Source organism: Vitis vinifera, chromosome 1, assembly GCF_030704535.1.
Source record: "Vitis vinifera cultivar Pinot Noir 40024 chromosome 1, ASM3070453v1".
Classification (NCBI taxonomy): domain Eukaryota; kingdom Viridiplantae; phylum Streptophyta; class Magnoliopsida; order Vitales; family Vitaceae; genus Vitis; species Vitis vinifera.
Window position 1 is genome coordinate 6,660,217 of NC_081805.1, and position 16,959 is coordinate 6,677,175.

Consider the following 16,959-nt stretch of genomic DNA (forward strand, 5'->3'; position numbering starts at 1 on the left):
AAAAAACACTAATAGCCTACTGTAGAGCTCCGAATCCCGACAAGTTTGTCTTCAACTCTGGAAGTAGGAATCCCCGCACATGAAAAATGGGATATCAGGCATCATTATTTAAATAATTCGTTCTTCCTCCTTGAAAAATATCACCAGTGGAAAACCCATCATCATCCTTCCACACTACCGCCATACCAGAACCCTCCTTCCTTTCTCCCCCAGGGCGCTCCCAAAATTAGGGTTTCCACAGATATGTCGACTTTCTTTGCATTTCACACTTCTCCGCTCCACCTCTCTCCCTTCCCTCACCGGACCCAAATTCGGACCCCTATTCTTCATCCCTCTCACTTTCCGGGGTTACCTAATCGCCGCTCACTCGGTGTGGCCAGGTTCGGATTCAGGCCTTTCCATTCCGATGGTGCTGACGCTGTTATTGGGGACCTCTTTGGTAGAGTGGAAACCCTTCTTTATACGATTGCCGATGCCGCCGTGTCGGCTAGTGACGGTAAACAGAGCGGCGACTGGCTTTCTGGGATTACTAATTATATGGAGACTGTTTTGAAGGTATGTGTTTAGCTGTTCTTCGTTTATTTTTGGGGATTTAAATTTAAAGCATGACGTATATAGTTGTGCAAACAAGCACGAAGAAAGATTTGACAAGATAATCATGGTAAGACCCCAATTCTACTACAGTTTCCACCTTCGATGAAGGATGGTATATTGCCAGATACCCCCTTAACTTGATTTGAGAGTTGTGAATAGTAATTGAATAGTCAAACATCTGTTGCATCTCCATTTGCCAACTGTACTGTTACATCTGAAAATACGATCCCCAGAATGTACTGAAACCTTGGGTTGATAAGCTTATTTGGTATGAAATGCCGGAGCTCTCTATAACACAATTTAGGCTGTTCGGTTTAGACGTCCTGCATTGCATGACATGGAAAAGGCCAGGATATGATACCTCAAGGGTATGCATTGTTACTATAGAGAAAAGGAAGTTTTGTCGGTTGGAGGTGAGCCAAGGAGGGAGATGGCTCTTTCTTTGCACTTCATATTATTTTTTTATTTTTTATTATTTTGATAGATAAGAAGCAATTGTATTGAAAAATGCCAAAAAGTATGTGTAAACATCTCTATTACTATTCATGACCCTAGCACCATGGGTATGCTATGAACTCAACCAATGACCATGAAGTTTCACCTGTTTTGAATCTGGTGGACCCATAGTGATAGGAGTTGTTTTGAACTCAGGAACATTTCTCACTTAAGTATGGTCTTAACAAATTTTTAGACATTAGTAGTTTGGAAGTACCATTCTAAATGGTTCTGCATTCAGCAGGGTTGCCAATTTCTGCCCATTGAAAACTACTCCTTATTGTTAGGCCTCTAAGACTCAAATCAGTGCCTATATGCACATGTGCTAGGAACAGTCAAAATCTAATACCCATGACTTTGGAAAATGATTATCTAATGTAGAAACTGATGAACCCCATCTTTTTTTTTGCTAAATCCCTCTCTTTCTATGGACTCTCTTAAAGATTTTCAATGTCCTCTCTACTTCAAGTGTTTCTCTTTCTTTGCTTTCTGTTCATTTCCAAATGTACTTGAGGCGAAATGGTAGATCATATTTGCTGTTTCTTCTCTTTAAACTGGATCAATGATTTCCAGCTTTTCTGGTCTCAATCTCTTGATCTTCCAATTGTTTGCACATGCTTTAGTCCTTCCTTTTGGGAATTATTAGTGGTGCAAGGTTTGACTGGTAAGCCTGAGAACTGAACCAACCCAACATTAATGAGTTGGATTGGTTCCCTTATCTAGGGCATTCCATCCAGTCCTAGGTTCATCCAGTGTAGAATCAAACACAGCTTTGGTTTTGAACCAACCCAACATTAATGAGTTGGATTGGTTCCCTTATCTAGGGCATTCTGTCCAGTCCTAGGTTCATCCAGTGTAGAATCAAACACAGCCTTGGTTTTGAGCCAACCCTAGAACCAGACCCTAAGCACTATTACTGTGAATACTTTATAGCGTGCTCGTTCATACTCTTGATAACTGACAGGAAAAGAATATCATGAACCCACTACTTTTGTGAACAGACTAGGGGCTCGTGACTGGTCCCTGGCAATTTCTCTTCTATTATCAAAGCTGTTCATGAAGATAAAATATATAAAGGAAATTCCCAAATATGACATCCCTAGTAAAACCTTAATTGGGCAACAGTTGTTGTGATCGAGATTTTAATATGTTGATCATATTGGATATGAGATTAACAAATTTTGTCAACTTCAGGTTTTGAAGGGTGGCCTTTCTACTTTACATGTTCCCTATGCCTATGGTTTTGCTATTATACTTCTCACTGTTCTTGTTAAGGCTGCCACATTTCCTCTGACAAAGAAGCAGGTTCGTAGAGGAAACTTTTTTCTCCATTAGTTTTTATTATGGCAATTTTAACCAAGATTCATCAAACTTTTTATCTATGTGCTAATGCAGTTTTATTCTGTGTATTGACAGGTTGAACATTGTGATCCCTATATATTTATTCTTTTTTCCTCTTTTAGTTCATCACAGTTGAAGATCTTGTTTGTGTCATAGCCCCAATAATCTAAATGTATATGTAGGTAGAATCTGCAATGGCTATGCGATCTTTGCAGCCTCAAATAAAGGCTATTCAGCAACGATATGCCGGAGATCAGGTGAAAATTTGCCCTGCCCTGTCCTTTGGAAATGTCTTCTTTAAAGCATGACTTATCTGTATGGTTTGTGGTTTACACTTGAAAGTTTGTTAATGCACTAACAACACTCTTTTTATGTGGGGTGGTTTGGGTTAGCATGTTGCAATTTACTTATGAGAACCAATGGAATTAACAAAAGTTTCCAGCAATGTAAACAATGCATATACCCTGCTTATATTAAATGGTTTCACTTGCAGCTGGCTAGCTGAAATTATGACTAGCCTAGCTTTGAGTTTTAAACCCTGGATTTATTTATGCTAAGAAATGAAATTGAAGAATGCATCTGATGAGCCCTGCCTACTATCACAAAAATGCAAAACAACAACAAAAAAAAAAAAAAAAAGGAAAGAAAGAAAGAAAATACATCTGATGATCCTACCATGGTTCTATATCAAGCATGTGGAACTGCTCAATTGTATAAACTAGCTAGCATAAACTTGTTCAAACTGTGATACTTTTATGTACTTGCAGGAGAGAATTCAACTTGAAACTGCTCGACTGTATAAACTAGCTGGCATAAACCCATTAGCAGGTATTAATATTACATTTTGCTTTTAGTTGCTATACCATTTTGAAATTCCCTTGTTATTGAGTTTTGTTTGTGCTTGCATGGATGTGATCACATGATTCACACATATACCATTGAGAATGTTTCCTCCATTTATTAATAAAGTTGTGCTAATAGTAACCTGGCGTTTGATGCAATAAGACCCTCTGTGGGTGACTAGAAGACTAGAATGGGTGTACTGGGAAGGGGTTATTCTCTTCTTGGTAATGGGGTTCCCAACAATTGGATATCGAAATTGTCATTCCCATTCTCAGCATTGGGCAAGCCTAGAATTTCTTCTTGGAAACAAACTTTACATTGTCTTTCAAAAATTTCTATTCCTTGTGGAAAATATTGTCCTAATCTCTTGCCCAATTCTCCACAATTCTAAAACAAACCCAATCCAATAACTTTTAAAGGTTTTAACCCCAAATTGAAACCCTAAAAGAAGACAAAGGAGTAATCAAGAAGTAGGATGTCTGATTTGTTGGCTAAAGAAACTGCAGGGTCAGAAATGCCTGATCTGAATGAAAATACAATTTTCTTCCTGGTTCTGTTTTCTTTGTTATGAAACAAACATTAATTTCATGTTTTTCTCTTTTTGCCAGGATGCCTGCCAACACTGGCCACAATACCAGTATGGATTGGCCTTTATAGAGCCCTTTCCAATGTGGCAGATGAGGTAGCATTTCATTTATGTTGATTTATGATTGTTTTTTTTTCTAAACTATTTCTGCTTATATTTGTTTTTTGCTTTCTAAATGTTTTCCACTTCTAATTAAATGTTCTATTCAAATTTTAAGGGACTTCTAACAGAAGGCTTCTTTTGGATACCCTCCCTTTCTGGTCCAACTACGATTGCTGCTCGGCAAAATGGCAGTGGTATCTCTTGGCTTTTCCCTTTTGTAGTAAGTGCCTTAACCATCTCTTTTTTTTTTGGATAACCATGCAAAAAAGATATATTAACAGCGCCTATCAAAAAAGCACGCCAACTTACATGGGTCATATACAAGGGCACCAAAAGGGAACAGCAAAGTAAAAGCAAACAAAAAAAAAAAGAACATCCTCCACTTACAAAACACCCAACCAATTGATTAAGTGTTCCATAGACATTGTCACTTCATTTAAGCCCACCCTCATCCACTCCAAAAGTAACATCCTAGAACCACCTCTTATTTCTCTACTTCCAAATTGTCCAAAATTCACACAAGGGGGGTCGCCCTCCATGCTTTCATTCTTCTCTTCCCTACAAAAGATCCCTACTAACTTAAAAGGGCCCCTTTAACTAAAGCTGACATCACCCATTCTACCTCAAATGATGAGAAAATTAGCAGCCACAAGATTCTTGTCTTTGTACAATGAAGCAAGAGATGGTCTCTTCCTCATTTTTACATAATAAGCATCTGTTCACCAAAGTTGAACCAAAACATATGTTCTTCCTCATTTAGCTAATCTGTGGTGAGGATCTTGCCCCAAGCTGCTTTGCATGCAAAAAATCCACTTTCTTTGGTACCTAAGGGTTCCTATAATAACTTTCAGAAGGCATCATATCTCCTTGACAACATATAGGGATATTACCGAAAACATACCACTCCTTGATTCTAACCAAACCACCCTATTTCCATCATTCCTGCTAGCCACCTTTTATTTGCAATCTTAAAAGGAATTCCTCCATACTTTTGAGTTCCTAATCATGCCACTGTCTTACAAAACAAGAGCTCCAACAACCCCTTTTCCTTGATTGCTCTCACACATCTGCTACCCAACCAGATGTTGATGGCAAGCTCAACACAAATTATATTGATGGCAATTCGGATTAGAAGTCTTTTAGTTTTAAGGAAAGCATCATATGATACAATCTATTAAGAAATCTTATAATCAGTTAGTGGAGCCAGAAATTTAGTAGGAAGGGGGCATCCTTTGCAATAATAGCAGGATAAAAAATTTAAATCAGTAAAAAATATAAAAACTTAAAATTAATTCATGATACTTCTATTCCAAAAATTAATGATTATTATACACAAGATTTTATAACAAACAAAAGATCAATGTTATTAAGTACATTTTTCCATATATATATATAAGTTATTCTTTATTGATTGATTTTTATTTGAGTGCACATTAATTTTAAGAAATTCAATAATTTCATTAAGAAATTTAGTTTTAAATTAAAAAAAAAAAATTATTATATAAAAAGATATTGGAGAGGGAAAAAAATAAATAAGAAGAAGAAATCTCTGATTATTCTTTTAGAAATGGTGAAATCACTAAAAATAAGTCATGAAAAATTAGGGAGATAAGGTTTTTGTTTTTTTTTGGCCATTCTTAGAGTTCTTTTTATTTTATTTTATTTGGAAACATAATTTGAAATAACTTGGAAAACTTGCTTAATTGAAAATTTTATTTTATCTTAGTATTAAAAATACGTGAACAACAATGACTTAAAATAAAAAATTTAGCTTATTGGATGTAATTTAATTTTAATTTTAATTTTTAAGATTTCAGATTTGTTTCTCTATCTCAAATTGGAAATAAGGCTTTTAGGACCGATGGGCATGTGCTCCCCCAGGACCCAAGGTGGCTCCACCACTGTTGCAATCTATATTTTATGTAGTCCGCGCCCCCCTCTTTTTTCTTTCTTTCTTTTTTACCTGGTGCTAGGTTCAGAATGCTGACAAACTGCTAGCTATCTCATATGTCATGGAACTATTTCTTATTGTTGATATTTGAATTTTTTCCACAGGATGGTCATCCACCCCTTGGATGGTCGGATACCTTGGCCTATCTTGTCTTGCCTATGTTGCTGATTGTTTCACAGTACATATCTGTCCAAATCATGCAATCATCACAGGTCATTCATTTGTACATTGAAAAAAAATTATTTTTTTAATCTTTTTATGTTTCTTTTACTACATGCTTATACCTATACTGTACAGTGCCAGATGGATTTATTTGTTATACTTGTCTGTGTTTTTATTTTAATTTTAATTCTTCATTATTTCAATTTTTATATTTTTAAACAATAAATTGTTTGAGACCTTATCCTTACTGTAAAAACGTTTTAAAAGGAATGACTTCCGTTTAGGTGCAGGAACTGGACTTTAACTGGCTTAAACTGTGTTGCCAACATGGTGCTAGACATATTGATTGTTTTGAATGATATGAGGCCAAGGAATGCCTTCAGTGTTTTCTGGTGTAATTCATGTGCCAAGCATTCTAATCCTGAATGTGCTTTAATGATGCAAGCATGGAAAGGTTACATGCTTTGTGAATAAGCTTGAAAGATTGTGTTATATTGCAATTTCTTGACTCAAAAGATGAGAATAATTTTAAATTTTGATTTTTATAATGTGTGAGATTATGATTTTTTTTTCAATTTATGTAACTCAGTTTGCATGGTTCTCCAATTTTCTTGGTCAATTTCTTTTCTAATCCTCTTTAGCCAAAGCAATCATTCTTAAGTTTCTAGTTTCAGTTAATCTGGTCAGTATATAGAATCTTTGTATGAATGTACAATTTTACTTGTATAGATGGGTAGAACACATGCAGCCATAAAATTTATATAAATACTTCAAATCTAGCTCAGATTTTGCTGTATAATTTGATTTGCAAACTTGGTAAACTTCCAAATAATTTATTTTCTTGAATAATTTTCAATCACACACTCAGACATTAACCTTTGCCAAAGTAATATCTGAACATTCCATGCAAACAATGATTTGTGATAAAAACACTTAGCTAAATGGATTCTGGATTAACTTTAGATTTGAACTTTTTTTTTCCCTTTTCTTTTTTTTCTTTTTTTAATTTTTAAATTAAGCAATGGCAACTTCTTGGACATTTGAAGGGTGTCCCAGAATTGGAGTTGGAAACCATGATTGGTTTATCACAGGTGTAATAATTTTGTTTACATTATGCAACCAATAATATGATAATAAAAGTCCAAAATCATGATTTGTATTTATTTATACTTGTACTTTATATGTTTGTTCCATGTATTTTGAGTAGTCCATAGGTGGACTGGAGTTTGGTCAGGGTTCAAAGTGTTGGCTGAGTTTGGTGCGACTTGGCTGAGTCGTATCCGCCTCGACACCTATCGTGATGAAACCGATCCCAAATACAGTATAATGCACGAACTCGGTTGACTCGTCTGAGTTTCCAAGTTAACTTGGTTGACTCGGTTAGGTTACAGAGAATTTTCAAAATTTTCATAAAAAAAATAAATAAATAAAAATCAGAGATTGCCCTTTCAAAAGCAAATACCTATTCTGAAATTTTAAACCATCAATGAGAAGATCAAAGAAGACGAAGAAAAAAAAACCCAACCCATGACTTGTTTGGAAATAAGCGGAGAAACCACCGAAGGATGAGGGCATGATTTAGGATTTACTTACCTAATTTTCCTCAAAATCGAGCATTACTGGATGGTAGAGCTTTGGTGTTGGCGGTGGTGACTGGTCAAGTGGATTGAATCTTTCACCGGCGACATCGACAAGACAACCCCCTCACAATTAGATTGCTCCCCCTCCCGTGTTAGGTCTTGCACAATTGCAAATTTGCGATTGCAGGTGGTGTCGTCTGTTGTGGGTCTTGACAGCAATGGTGGCGTGCAAGGGTGGGAGATTGGGAGCTCAAATTAGTAAAGTAAGAAACTGTCTTTTATATGGATTTACATGAAGAATTGAGTCCCCGATTTACATGGAAAATACCTTTCATATAAACACTTTAATATGATTTAATAGTAACATACTAGGAGAATTGAGTACCCGATTTGCTAAAGTAAAATGATATGAAAGGTATAGATGGGGTTTAATGATAAATTAAAGTGTTTATATGGCAAAGTGAGAATTAAATCCTCAATTTTTAATATTATCACAAATAACTTTGAGCTAAATGTGAAAAAAAATTGTTTTATTAAAATTTTCAGCTTATTAATTATATCTATTTTATTTTTTAATTTATATAATATTTTTATAATTTTTTGAAAATTTTAATTATCTTATTTTACGTATCGCCCGATACCGAACCGAGACACCGAGACCGATATGCCTCGTGACCCTCCGAGTCAATGACCGATTCGACTTTGAACTATGAGTTTGGTTGAGTGACTTTCTTTCTTTCTTTGTTCTCTTTATTTTATTTTATTTTTTTAAATTACTTGAGCTGGTTGGAGGTCCCCATAGGATGACTAGGTAAAAAAGGAAGATTGTTAGTCACTTCCACAAGATTGATGTATTATCCATTTTCTCCTTGGTACCCTTGCCCAGGTCTCTGATAAACTCGGGCTTCTCTCTTTTGAATTGTTTTGCTCTTGTTTTTTCTTTCTGATATATTCTATTTTCAATTATCTTTTCAGATTTCAACAATTCAATTTGTTGGTTGTTTGTGAGTTCATCATAAATGTTTAGAAAGTACTGAAAAAATCTTTTAATTATTTTGGTTCCTTCACTTAGTTCAGGTGTTTAAATGGTATTATAATATTCAATTTTTAATGATCTGAGAAATACAGGTTTGAGGTCTCTGAATTCATCATTCATTAATGTTTAACATGAGCTGTTAACTTTCAGAGTAATGATCCAAGCCTGAAGACTTCTCAAGCACTGACCAAGTTTCTCCCCTTAATGATCGGCTATTTTGCCCTTTCAGTTCCATCTGGGTTAAGCCTTTATTGGTGAGCAGCTGTTAAGCCCTCTTGAGCATTGCAACATCTCAATAAGAACGTTTCTGATCATATTTAATTTTAAATTTAGCCCCTTCTTTAGAAGTTGCTTACACTTTTGAATAGATATAAGCCTGTTACCCTATTTTTTATTCAAATAGAATTTCACTTATCATGTGTGGGTATTAGAGAAATGTCACATTTTTATTTTGTGCTTTATACAGGTTCACAAATAATATCTTGAGCACAGCGCAACAAGTATGGCTTCAAAAGTTAGGAGGTGCACAAATTCCAGTGAAGCAGTTCAGTGATGATATTGAAAAGGAGGAGCTATCCCAGATTCAGAAACCTGTTTTTGAAATAAACTCAACCAAAAAGGAGCCCAAACAAACAGAAAAGTTAACATCAGAGGGGCTACGGCCTGGTGAAAGGTTAAGATTCATTGCTTACTATTAATCACTATGTTCTCGGTATAACTACAGTTATTTTTGGGGACCTTAAAAATTACTGTTGTTTGTGGACTTAAGCTGTTGGTGTTCTCCAGATTTAAACAGATTAAGGAGCAAGAGGCAAGGAGAAGGCAGCAAAGGGAAGAAGAAAAGACGAAAGCTGAAGAGGCAGCAGCTAATAGAATACCAACAACAAATGGAGGCTATAAGAATGAGGCTAATTCAACTAAAAGGGAATATAGGACTGGAGGTGATTTAGTTGATGGTGGGAATGACAGTTTTCAGTCCTTAACTACCACTCACAATTCATCCAATATTGAGGTAGTGGTAAATGATGAGCTTTCTAATGAGGACTCAAAAGATGAACAGAAGATGTATGTCACCAGGACAGAAAGCAGTGAAAACTCTGTTAATTATGAGGTAGATGTGAGGGATGAGCAGCATATTAATGGAAAGCTAGAAAAGGTATCTGTTGCAAGTATGCTTCAAAATATATAATTTGCATTTTATTCATCTTTGGATTAGATTTAGGAAGGAAAAAAATGTTTGATTACCTGCTGTATTGATGTTGGCTTGACTTAATGTATTTTGTCTGTTTACCTCCATTGCGCCTTGCATGCTGTGATCTGCATAACATTTTTATGAATTTCTTTTGCTTTTTGTAAATATTTTAAGCTACTTCCTCTCATGGCATTAGTAGATGTATTTAGGCTAAAGTTTGGATTAGTTGTCAGTATATGCAAAACAGGAAGGGGGCTGAATGCATTCCCCAGAATATGCACTGACACGATTCCTTTTTAACAAGGGATTGTGTGTTCATAATCCAGCATCTATTTAACATTCCAAAGGGACTTAGAATTATTGTCAAGTTCACTAGTAGGGCAACAATGCATGAGCATTAATGGGGCTGATAATGAGGATCTTGCTTGATAGGGAGTTTGCCAGACAATTTTTCTTGTATGCGTTGTGATGAGCATCTTCATGAATTTGATGAGGTGCTCATGGTAGTATTGGTTTCTCATCAAACTTCATATTCAGAGTCAAGATGACCAAGGGGCTTCTGCTGGAGACTTTCATTTACATCATTTATCTAGAACCTTTTTCAAGTTTAATACTAGTTTATTGGGCTGAATCTTAATTGTGTTTTATGTTTTATTTTATTTATTTATTTATTTTGTCCTTTTTATTTTGGGAATCATATATTGTTTAACAGGAAGTTCATTATGGGGATGACAACATTTCCTCTTTATTGTTTATGGAAGTTTGGTATAGGAGAACAACATTTCCTCTTTTCTGTTTATTTAATTATTTTAGTCTAATTGAAATGCACTATGTTAGACTGATTTGAGTGAGTTATAGACTGATTTTTCATCAAATTGCTAATTTCACAATATTTCAGGAAGTGATTGAAGTATGTACGGATAACAAACCTTCTGGGGAAGAGACATTGCAACCGAGAAGAGAGCAACCCACTGAAAGGGAAGAAGTATAGTCATAATGGTATGACCATACTCTAGTTTGAAGTCAACAAGATTCATACTGTCCTCGCTTTGTGTGGAACACATTCAACATCTCAAACATATGAAACGGAGTATTTCTTGATTGGTGAGTTCTCGGGGCCAAGGTGGAAATTACTGCAATCAGATGATTGTTGGGATTATAAAATTTTTTGGGTCCTTTTAGTTATGGCAGGAAACATAAATTAGTGATGTCAAGGGATAGGATTATTGGGATTGACAAGATTTTTAGGTTTCATGTAGCTGTGTAGCAGAAAGCTTAAGTGCTCTTATAGATAATTGTTGGGATTAATAAGATTATAAGGTCTCATGTAGCTGTAGCTCTAATGTGAAGACGGTCTGCAGTTTGTATCAGTGACTATTCTATTTCTTTCCTTGTTAGCCATACTTGTTCTGTACCTGGAACCGGATACTTACTTTCAGCATGCAAGCAAAAAGAAATATAAGGAGCATGTGCCATAATTCCCTTGGCTGTAAAATTCAGCTTGAATTTAGTTTTGTTTTCCGATATTTTCATATGGGGATTTTATTTATCTATTTTATTTTTTGAGATGTAGCAGCAGTCTAAAGCAAACATAAATCTTCTCCTATACAGCATGTAAATGAGAAATACTTATTCATGTGAGGGAGCATGCTGCAAGAACTAGGATAATAGATGGTTTGGGAAATGGGTTGTTGAGTTATTTTGCACATTGAGCAAGTACCATGCTCGATAAGAAGTGTATACTTTTTCTTTGGCTCAATGGATATGATCAGAAGAGCTGAGATGGCTAGAATGACCACCGAGCAAACCTCCATCATCATGCTGGCGGCCAGAAAATTCATTTATAACCCCTGATGGTGCAAGCTGTGAGTAGAATGATTTCACACAGGTAACTTTGTTTTCACAGTAATTCATAATTGTCATCTGGGCAATCTTTGGTTGATTTCCGTAGGATTGTTATTTGGAGTCAGCCCTTCGATTATAATTTACTATCTTTCTTGGTCATGAGTTCTGAGGATGATCTGTTGAACTGATTGACGATTTCTTTATTGAAGAAAGTTTCTCTGACCAAAAATCAGCTGAGCATCTCCATCAATATGACGAAGACAAGTGTATTTTCATTTTCTTTGCAGGCGTTTAAAATTTCCTCAATTATTAAAATTAATGTTAGATGCAACACGGCTAAGATATTAGACGTACGGTATTCGTATGACCATCAGAACAACGTATAACAGGAACATGTCAGTATTGGAATGGGGTTGTGATGGGCCCCTGGCCTCATTTCTTTCTTACTGAGGTAGAGCTCGGCGAAAGGGCCCACATAATTATGAGATAAATCCCCTTAAGCCATTGTTTCCTACATGATTATGGAATGGAAAGGATGTTGGTGAAGCATAAAAAGGCGATTTGCAGAAGGTTGTAAAGTGCTTTCACCACTAGGCCCCACATAATGCCAATTCCATGCTGTCTTCTTCAATTCCCAAGTGGAAGTAATGTGAGTGTAACACGTAACATACTCGAATCTTTCATAAATAAATAAATAAATAAATAAACATTTATTTATGGGCCTAAATCTCTATGGGCTTGTCCCTGTCAATTGTTATCATGAAGTCCAGGTACAAAGCCCAAATGGTGTCGTAGGAGTGTAGGACAGACTAATTCCACTGAAAATCCTGGAAACCATAACCTAATGACAGAATAAATTAATCCATAATGGGTCTCGGTGGGTACAATACAAATAAAGTAGCTACACGCCTTGTCGTACACGTAAAACCCAATCTTGCATAACTCTCTTCTTTAACATGAAAGCATGACATGGCCAGCCCCAAATCCAAATTTTCAGGGCCCTAACTTTATTAAGAAATTGACTGCTGAAATGGTCACGACCTCTCTTCCGCTTCCTTAGTTGTTGGGTTAGAAACTTACAACCTACACGTTACGAGAAATTAAGATGAGAGGAGAGCTTCGTCAGCACAAGGATGGTTGACTAGAGAGAAGGGACGGGACCATCACTCTCAGTTCGTTGGCGTGGACTGACAGTCTGAAACATGCACTCTACACATAATGCATGTAATCATTCTCACATGATTTCTATTCTCCATTTAAAAGTATTTATATTATTGTTATTTTTTTAAAGAAAGTAAATACTCAAACACCTAAATACTCTTTACTTGTTACACTGATTAATAGTTGGCAGCACCCAGCTGGGTGAGTAGTTGTCTGTAATAATGGGACAGGGCCCAACACGCATCGTTTTTACTTTTTAATGAATATGAAACCCTAGCCTATTCTCAACGATCGCCACACATGCATTTCCATTTGGTATACGCCACTGACATCCCAATATGGTGCCCAAAAGTCCAATCATTGTTTCGCTAGGTGACCTGAATTTGCAAAGGAAATAGGCCTTTTATGCCAATCTTCTTCTTACAGCTTAGAATCATGGCAAGTGCTGGAGTTATTTTTTATTCGTGACTTCCACTCAACTGTTTCTTCACAAATAAGTAAAAGGTTCTGTAATTAAGCAAAAATAAGTGCCAGAAGATTCCACCTAAAGTCCCTTAAGTTATAAGATGAACAGCACGTAGACATGGAATAAAAAGGAGAAGATGACAGACCAAGGGGGAGGGGCGGGTCTTTTCTAAACTGGTTTCTTTATTCGCGGTAGGAAAAGTATGCCAGTAATGGATGATGAAGCTGACTCCATATCCTCCATCATCCTTGTTGGATGTTCCAAAATAGGAGTCAGCCTAATATTTTGGAGATTAAACCAATGAAATCCAAACACGTCCCCACATCCCCCCCCAAGCGTCCTGGATGATAATGAAATGAAAAGATTCCCTTGCTCTCTTAAACAAATGTATAACAGAAGGAAAGTGCTCTTGAGAATTTCGACTGAAGCTCCCCCCACCCATGATCCATCCCAGTCTTGATGATAAATCCAAAATTTTCCAGCTTGCTATTAAATATTATGAAAAATGTAGCATAAATAGTAAGTTTTAATTTCCAAATGATTCTTTATTAATTGAATTGGTGGATGCAGAATTAAATATATTTGTATAGTAAACTTTATATATAAAAAAATTGAATTAAAAATGATTTGATAGATACAGTATCACTCAAAATATTGACAAAAATAAATAAATCATATATTAGTGCGAGCTCGTAGATAAGTTGAGGCCATTATGATCCAATGGGTAGCGTGACACGAATTTGGCCTTATCTCATTACCAATTTCCACCCATCCTGCTTTTTTTTGCAGCATACGGTTTTCTCGCAATCCAAACATGATCTAAGAAAAGCTTGCCTGGCGAACAAGAAAGTGGTGAAAATGGTGGTGAATTATTGTATCATGGCGGTGCTTCCTGGCAGTTAGGCAGTGAGTAGTCTTGGAAAACACACGCATGGAGCCGTGTCTCAGATCAGCAGTCAGCATGGCGAACCCATCCCCCAACTTTCCTCAAAACACATCGTTGTACCTTTAAATTTTGCTCAAACCCTATCATGGGACTTCTTTGGATGCCACGGCAGTGTCTTCTCATTTGAAGTCATGTTTATTTGAATGTTCCTCCACATGGGAAAAAAGGAAAACATTCAACCCAACACTTATTCAACACCTCTTTTGCTCTTCCCTTTTTCCTTTTAGTCCCTTTGATTGTTCTAATGAGAGCGCTTGCCATGACATTTCTCCAAAAGAAGGGCAATGCCATTCTCTTTTAATCCAACTTTTGTATCGCTATTTGTTTATTTTATGTATACCCTAGTTGAAGAAATTTTAATATTTGTATCATTCCTGACTAAATAAGATTCACGGCCCAAGCTCAGATTTCTGTTGGTGTTATGATTAGCATTAGCCATGAATCTTGCTTACTAAAATTTCAATATTGACAGAAGGCGCTGGATATCAATCAAGTAAATGAAATAAAAGCATGGGAGGAAAAAAGACAGACACTTAGAGATGGTGGTGCCTAGTGAGGAGGAGGTATATAGTCAAGAATGGAACTTCTAGATGCAAGAGATTGATGAGCTCTGAATCACAAGATGATGCCTCCCATGGAAGTTGCATAATGAAAGGCGATGTTTCCTTTCTCCCATGACAGCTAATAAAGATGTGTATATGTTTTTTTAACACAAAGGCACGTTGATGAAAGAGGTGGGTCCACACTGCTTTCACAAAGGATTTAATTTTGAGAGCTTATACATTTTGATCACTACTACCCCCAGAAGCACTTTCCTTTGAAAATATTTTCACTAATTATTTTTCTATGGGGCAATGGCGCACTTTTCAAATAGTTTATATATTATTTGTTTATCTCTTTACTAAAATTAGTTTTTAAATTAATTAGTGGATGCGAAAGGAGTTGGCTTATATATGGTAGTGTATTGGAATTTGCTCATTCTTGGGTTGCCATGATCTCGTGTAGAAAAGAGCATCGGGTGAATGAAATTATCTTAAGTGACTAGAACATCTAGTAAAGAGTTTCTTTAAAAACACTTATTCATAGATAATATTTTTGTCATGTAAAAAGTACTAAATTTGAAAAATATATTTTCACTACATTTTCTTGAACAACATTTCATCGAAGATTTATCATATCAGTTATCACGCTCAAAAAGTCCAATGACATGCTAATAAAAAATGACACTTCTTTTAAGTGTCAATGTTGCTATGAAATAGACGTTAAAACGAAAAACCATAAACATAACATTGCTTTTAAGTGTCAAGGTTTATATTGTTGAAGATGATGATTATTTTGAGTTTTATCTTATTAGTAAGCATACCATGATACTTTATGAATTTTCAATGCTATATAAACGTCCATGTTGCCTTCAAATGGCAATTTCCTAAAAATAATAACATTAGATGAGTTTTAGGTGTAAAGCAAAATCTATTGTTAGAAGATAATGCTTCTTAGAATTGTTAACGTATCAATGTTGATGTATACTAAAACATATTAGAACATGATAAAATATGACGCTTTAAGATTTCCCTATCATATTAGGAGAAGATCAAATCTTTTCAAATCATTTGTAACCATTTGAGGCTTGCAACTTAGTCGACATACCCTTGTCAGGTTCGTGACTTCTTGTTATTGATCTCAAACATCTTTTCCTATTAGATGACATTAACTTCCTCCATAGATGACTGTTATAACTAAAAAGTTATCTTAAACTTCTTACGTACCTACTTAGTCTATTTTCTTTCGATTATACTTATTCATTGTTAGTACCATTACTTCTTTTTCTACAAAATGACTCAAATACCCTTTTATAGGAAATGTTTGACCACAACTTTAGATTTTGCTACCTGTTCATTAAATATTTGACTTCTTAGTGGTAATCACAATATTTTCTACGGTCCCCCAAATGGCAACCCAAATCAAAGGCATGCATAGGCCACCAAACACTTCTACTTTTTTCAGCTTTGAAAATATCTTACTATAAAGGATGTTAAATATCATAAAGTTAGTTTTGAGCTTTCATTCACCATGCAAGTTTTTGTTCCTTTAGATTCTTTTCCTTGTTTAACTTCTGCAAATTTAAGAGCAAACATTGTTAAGTTGTATCTATGTGATCAATTATTCTTAACTGAATGATTAAATCTTCTTTCAACTTGGGATGCTTGTTTGTGAGGCCAATAACTGCTTTAAGTTATATTTTATATGCTTGTACAATAGTTTGCAAAGGTCTAAAATAAGAGGAAGCCTTTTATGGAAATAAATAATGAGAATTAAGTCATTGTAGTTCTTTATTAAAGCATCTTAGAGTTGAATCTCCATACATACTCTAATACCTTCTTCACCTTTTGACATTTTTATATTGAATAAAGAGTCCAAAGCCCATTTATGTCTAGTCGAATAAATATAATTCCCTATAAATGCGACTTACAATTTGAAGGATAACCCAATTGATTTCAATTGTAAATAGTAAAACCATATTGAAATTGGTCCTCATAAGCATGACAAGAAGAGTTTACAAATTAGGGCATCATTTACCTCTACAAAAACCAAAAGTTGTCTAAAATACATGATATGGTCCACCAAGACTCCTATTCTATCATAAAGTTGGAATTTTAAT

The 16,959-nt window shown here is 35.4% G+C and overlaps 1 protein-coding gene across 1 annotated transcript; it reads left to right on the plus strand.

Annotated features, from left to right (window-relative positions):
* On the plus strand, positions 1-11,388 carry LOC100256113 (ALBINO3-like protein 1, chloroplastic). The gene is made up of 11 exons (XM_002281995.5): positions 1-555; positions 2,284-2,394; positions 2,613-2,687; positions 3,198-3,258; positions 3,882-3,955; positions 4,077-4,181; positions 6,017-6,124; positions 8,841-8,944; positions 9,157-9,363; positions 9,477-9,846; positions 10,781-11,388. Exons 1-11 carry the CDS (start codon positions 244-246, stop codon positions 10,871-10,873), a joined length of 1,620 nt encoding a protein of 539 aa, XP_002282031.1. The 5' UTR covers positions 1-243; the 3' UTR covers positions 10,874-11,388.
* Positions 11,389-16,959: the final 5,571 nt, after the last annotated feature.

What these genes read in the sequence shown, in the direction of transcription:
- LOC100256113 (XM_002281995.5), top strand. Translation starts at nt 244, where the DNA reads ATGTCGACTTTCTTTGCATTTCACACTTCTCCGCTCCACCTCTCTCCC. An exon ending in TTTCCAATGTGGCAGATGAG is followed by an intron (nt 3,956 to 4,076) that starts GTAGCATTTCAT and finishes TCAAATTTTAAG; the next exon opens with GGACTTCTAACAGAAGGCTT. An exon ending in GGGCTACGGCCTGGTGAAAG is followed by an intron (nt 9,364 to 9,476) that starts GTTAAGATTCAT and finishes GGTGTTCTCCAG; the next exon opens with ATTTAAACAGATTAAGGAGC.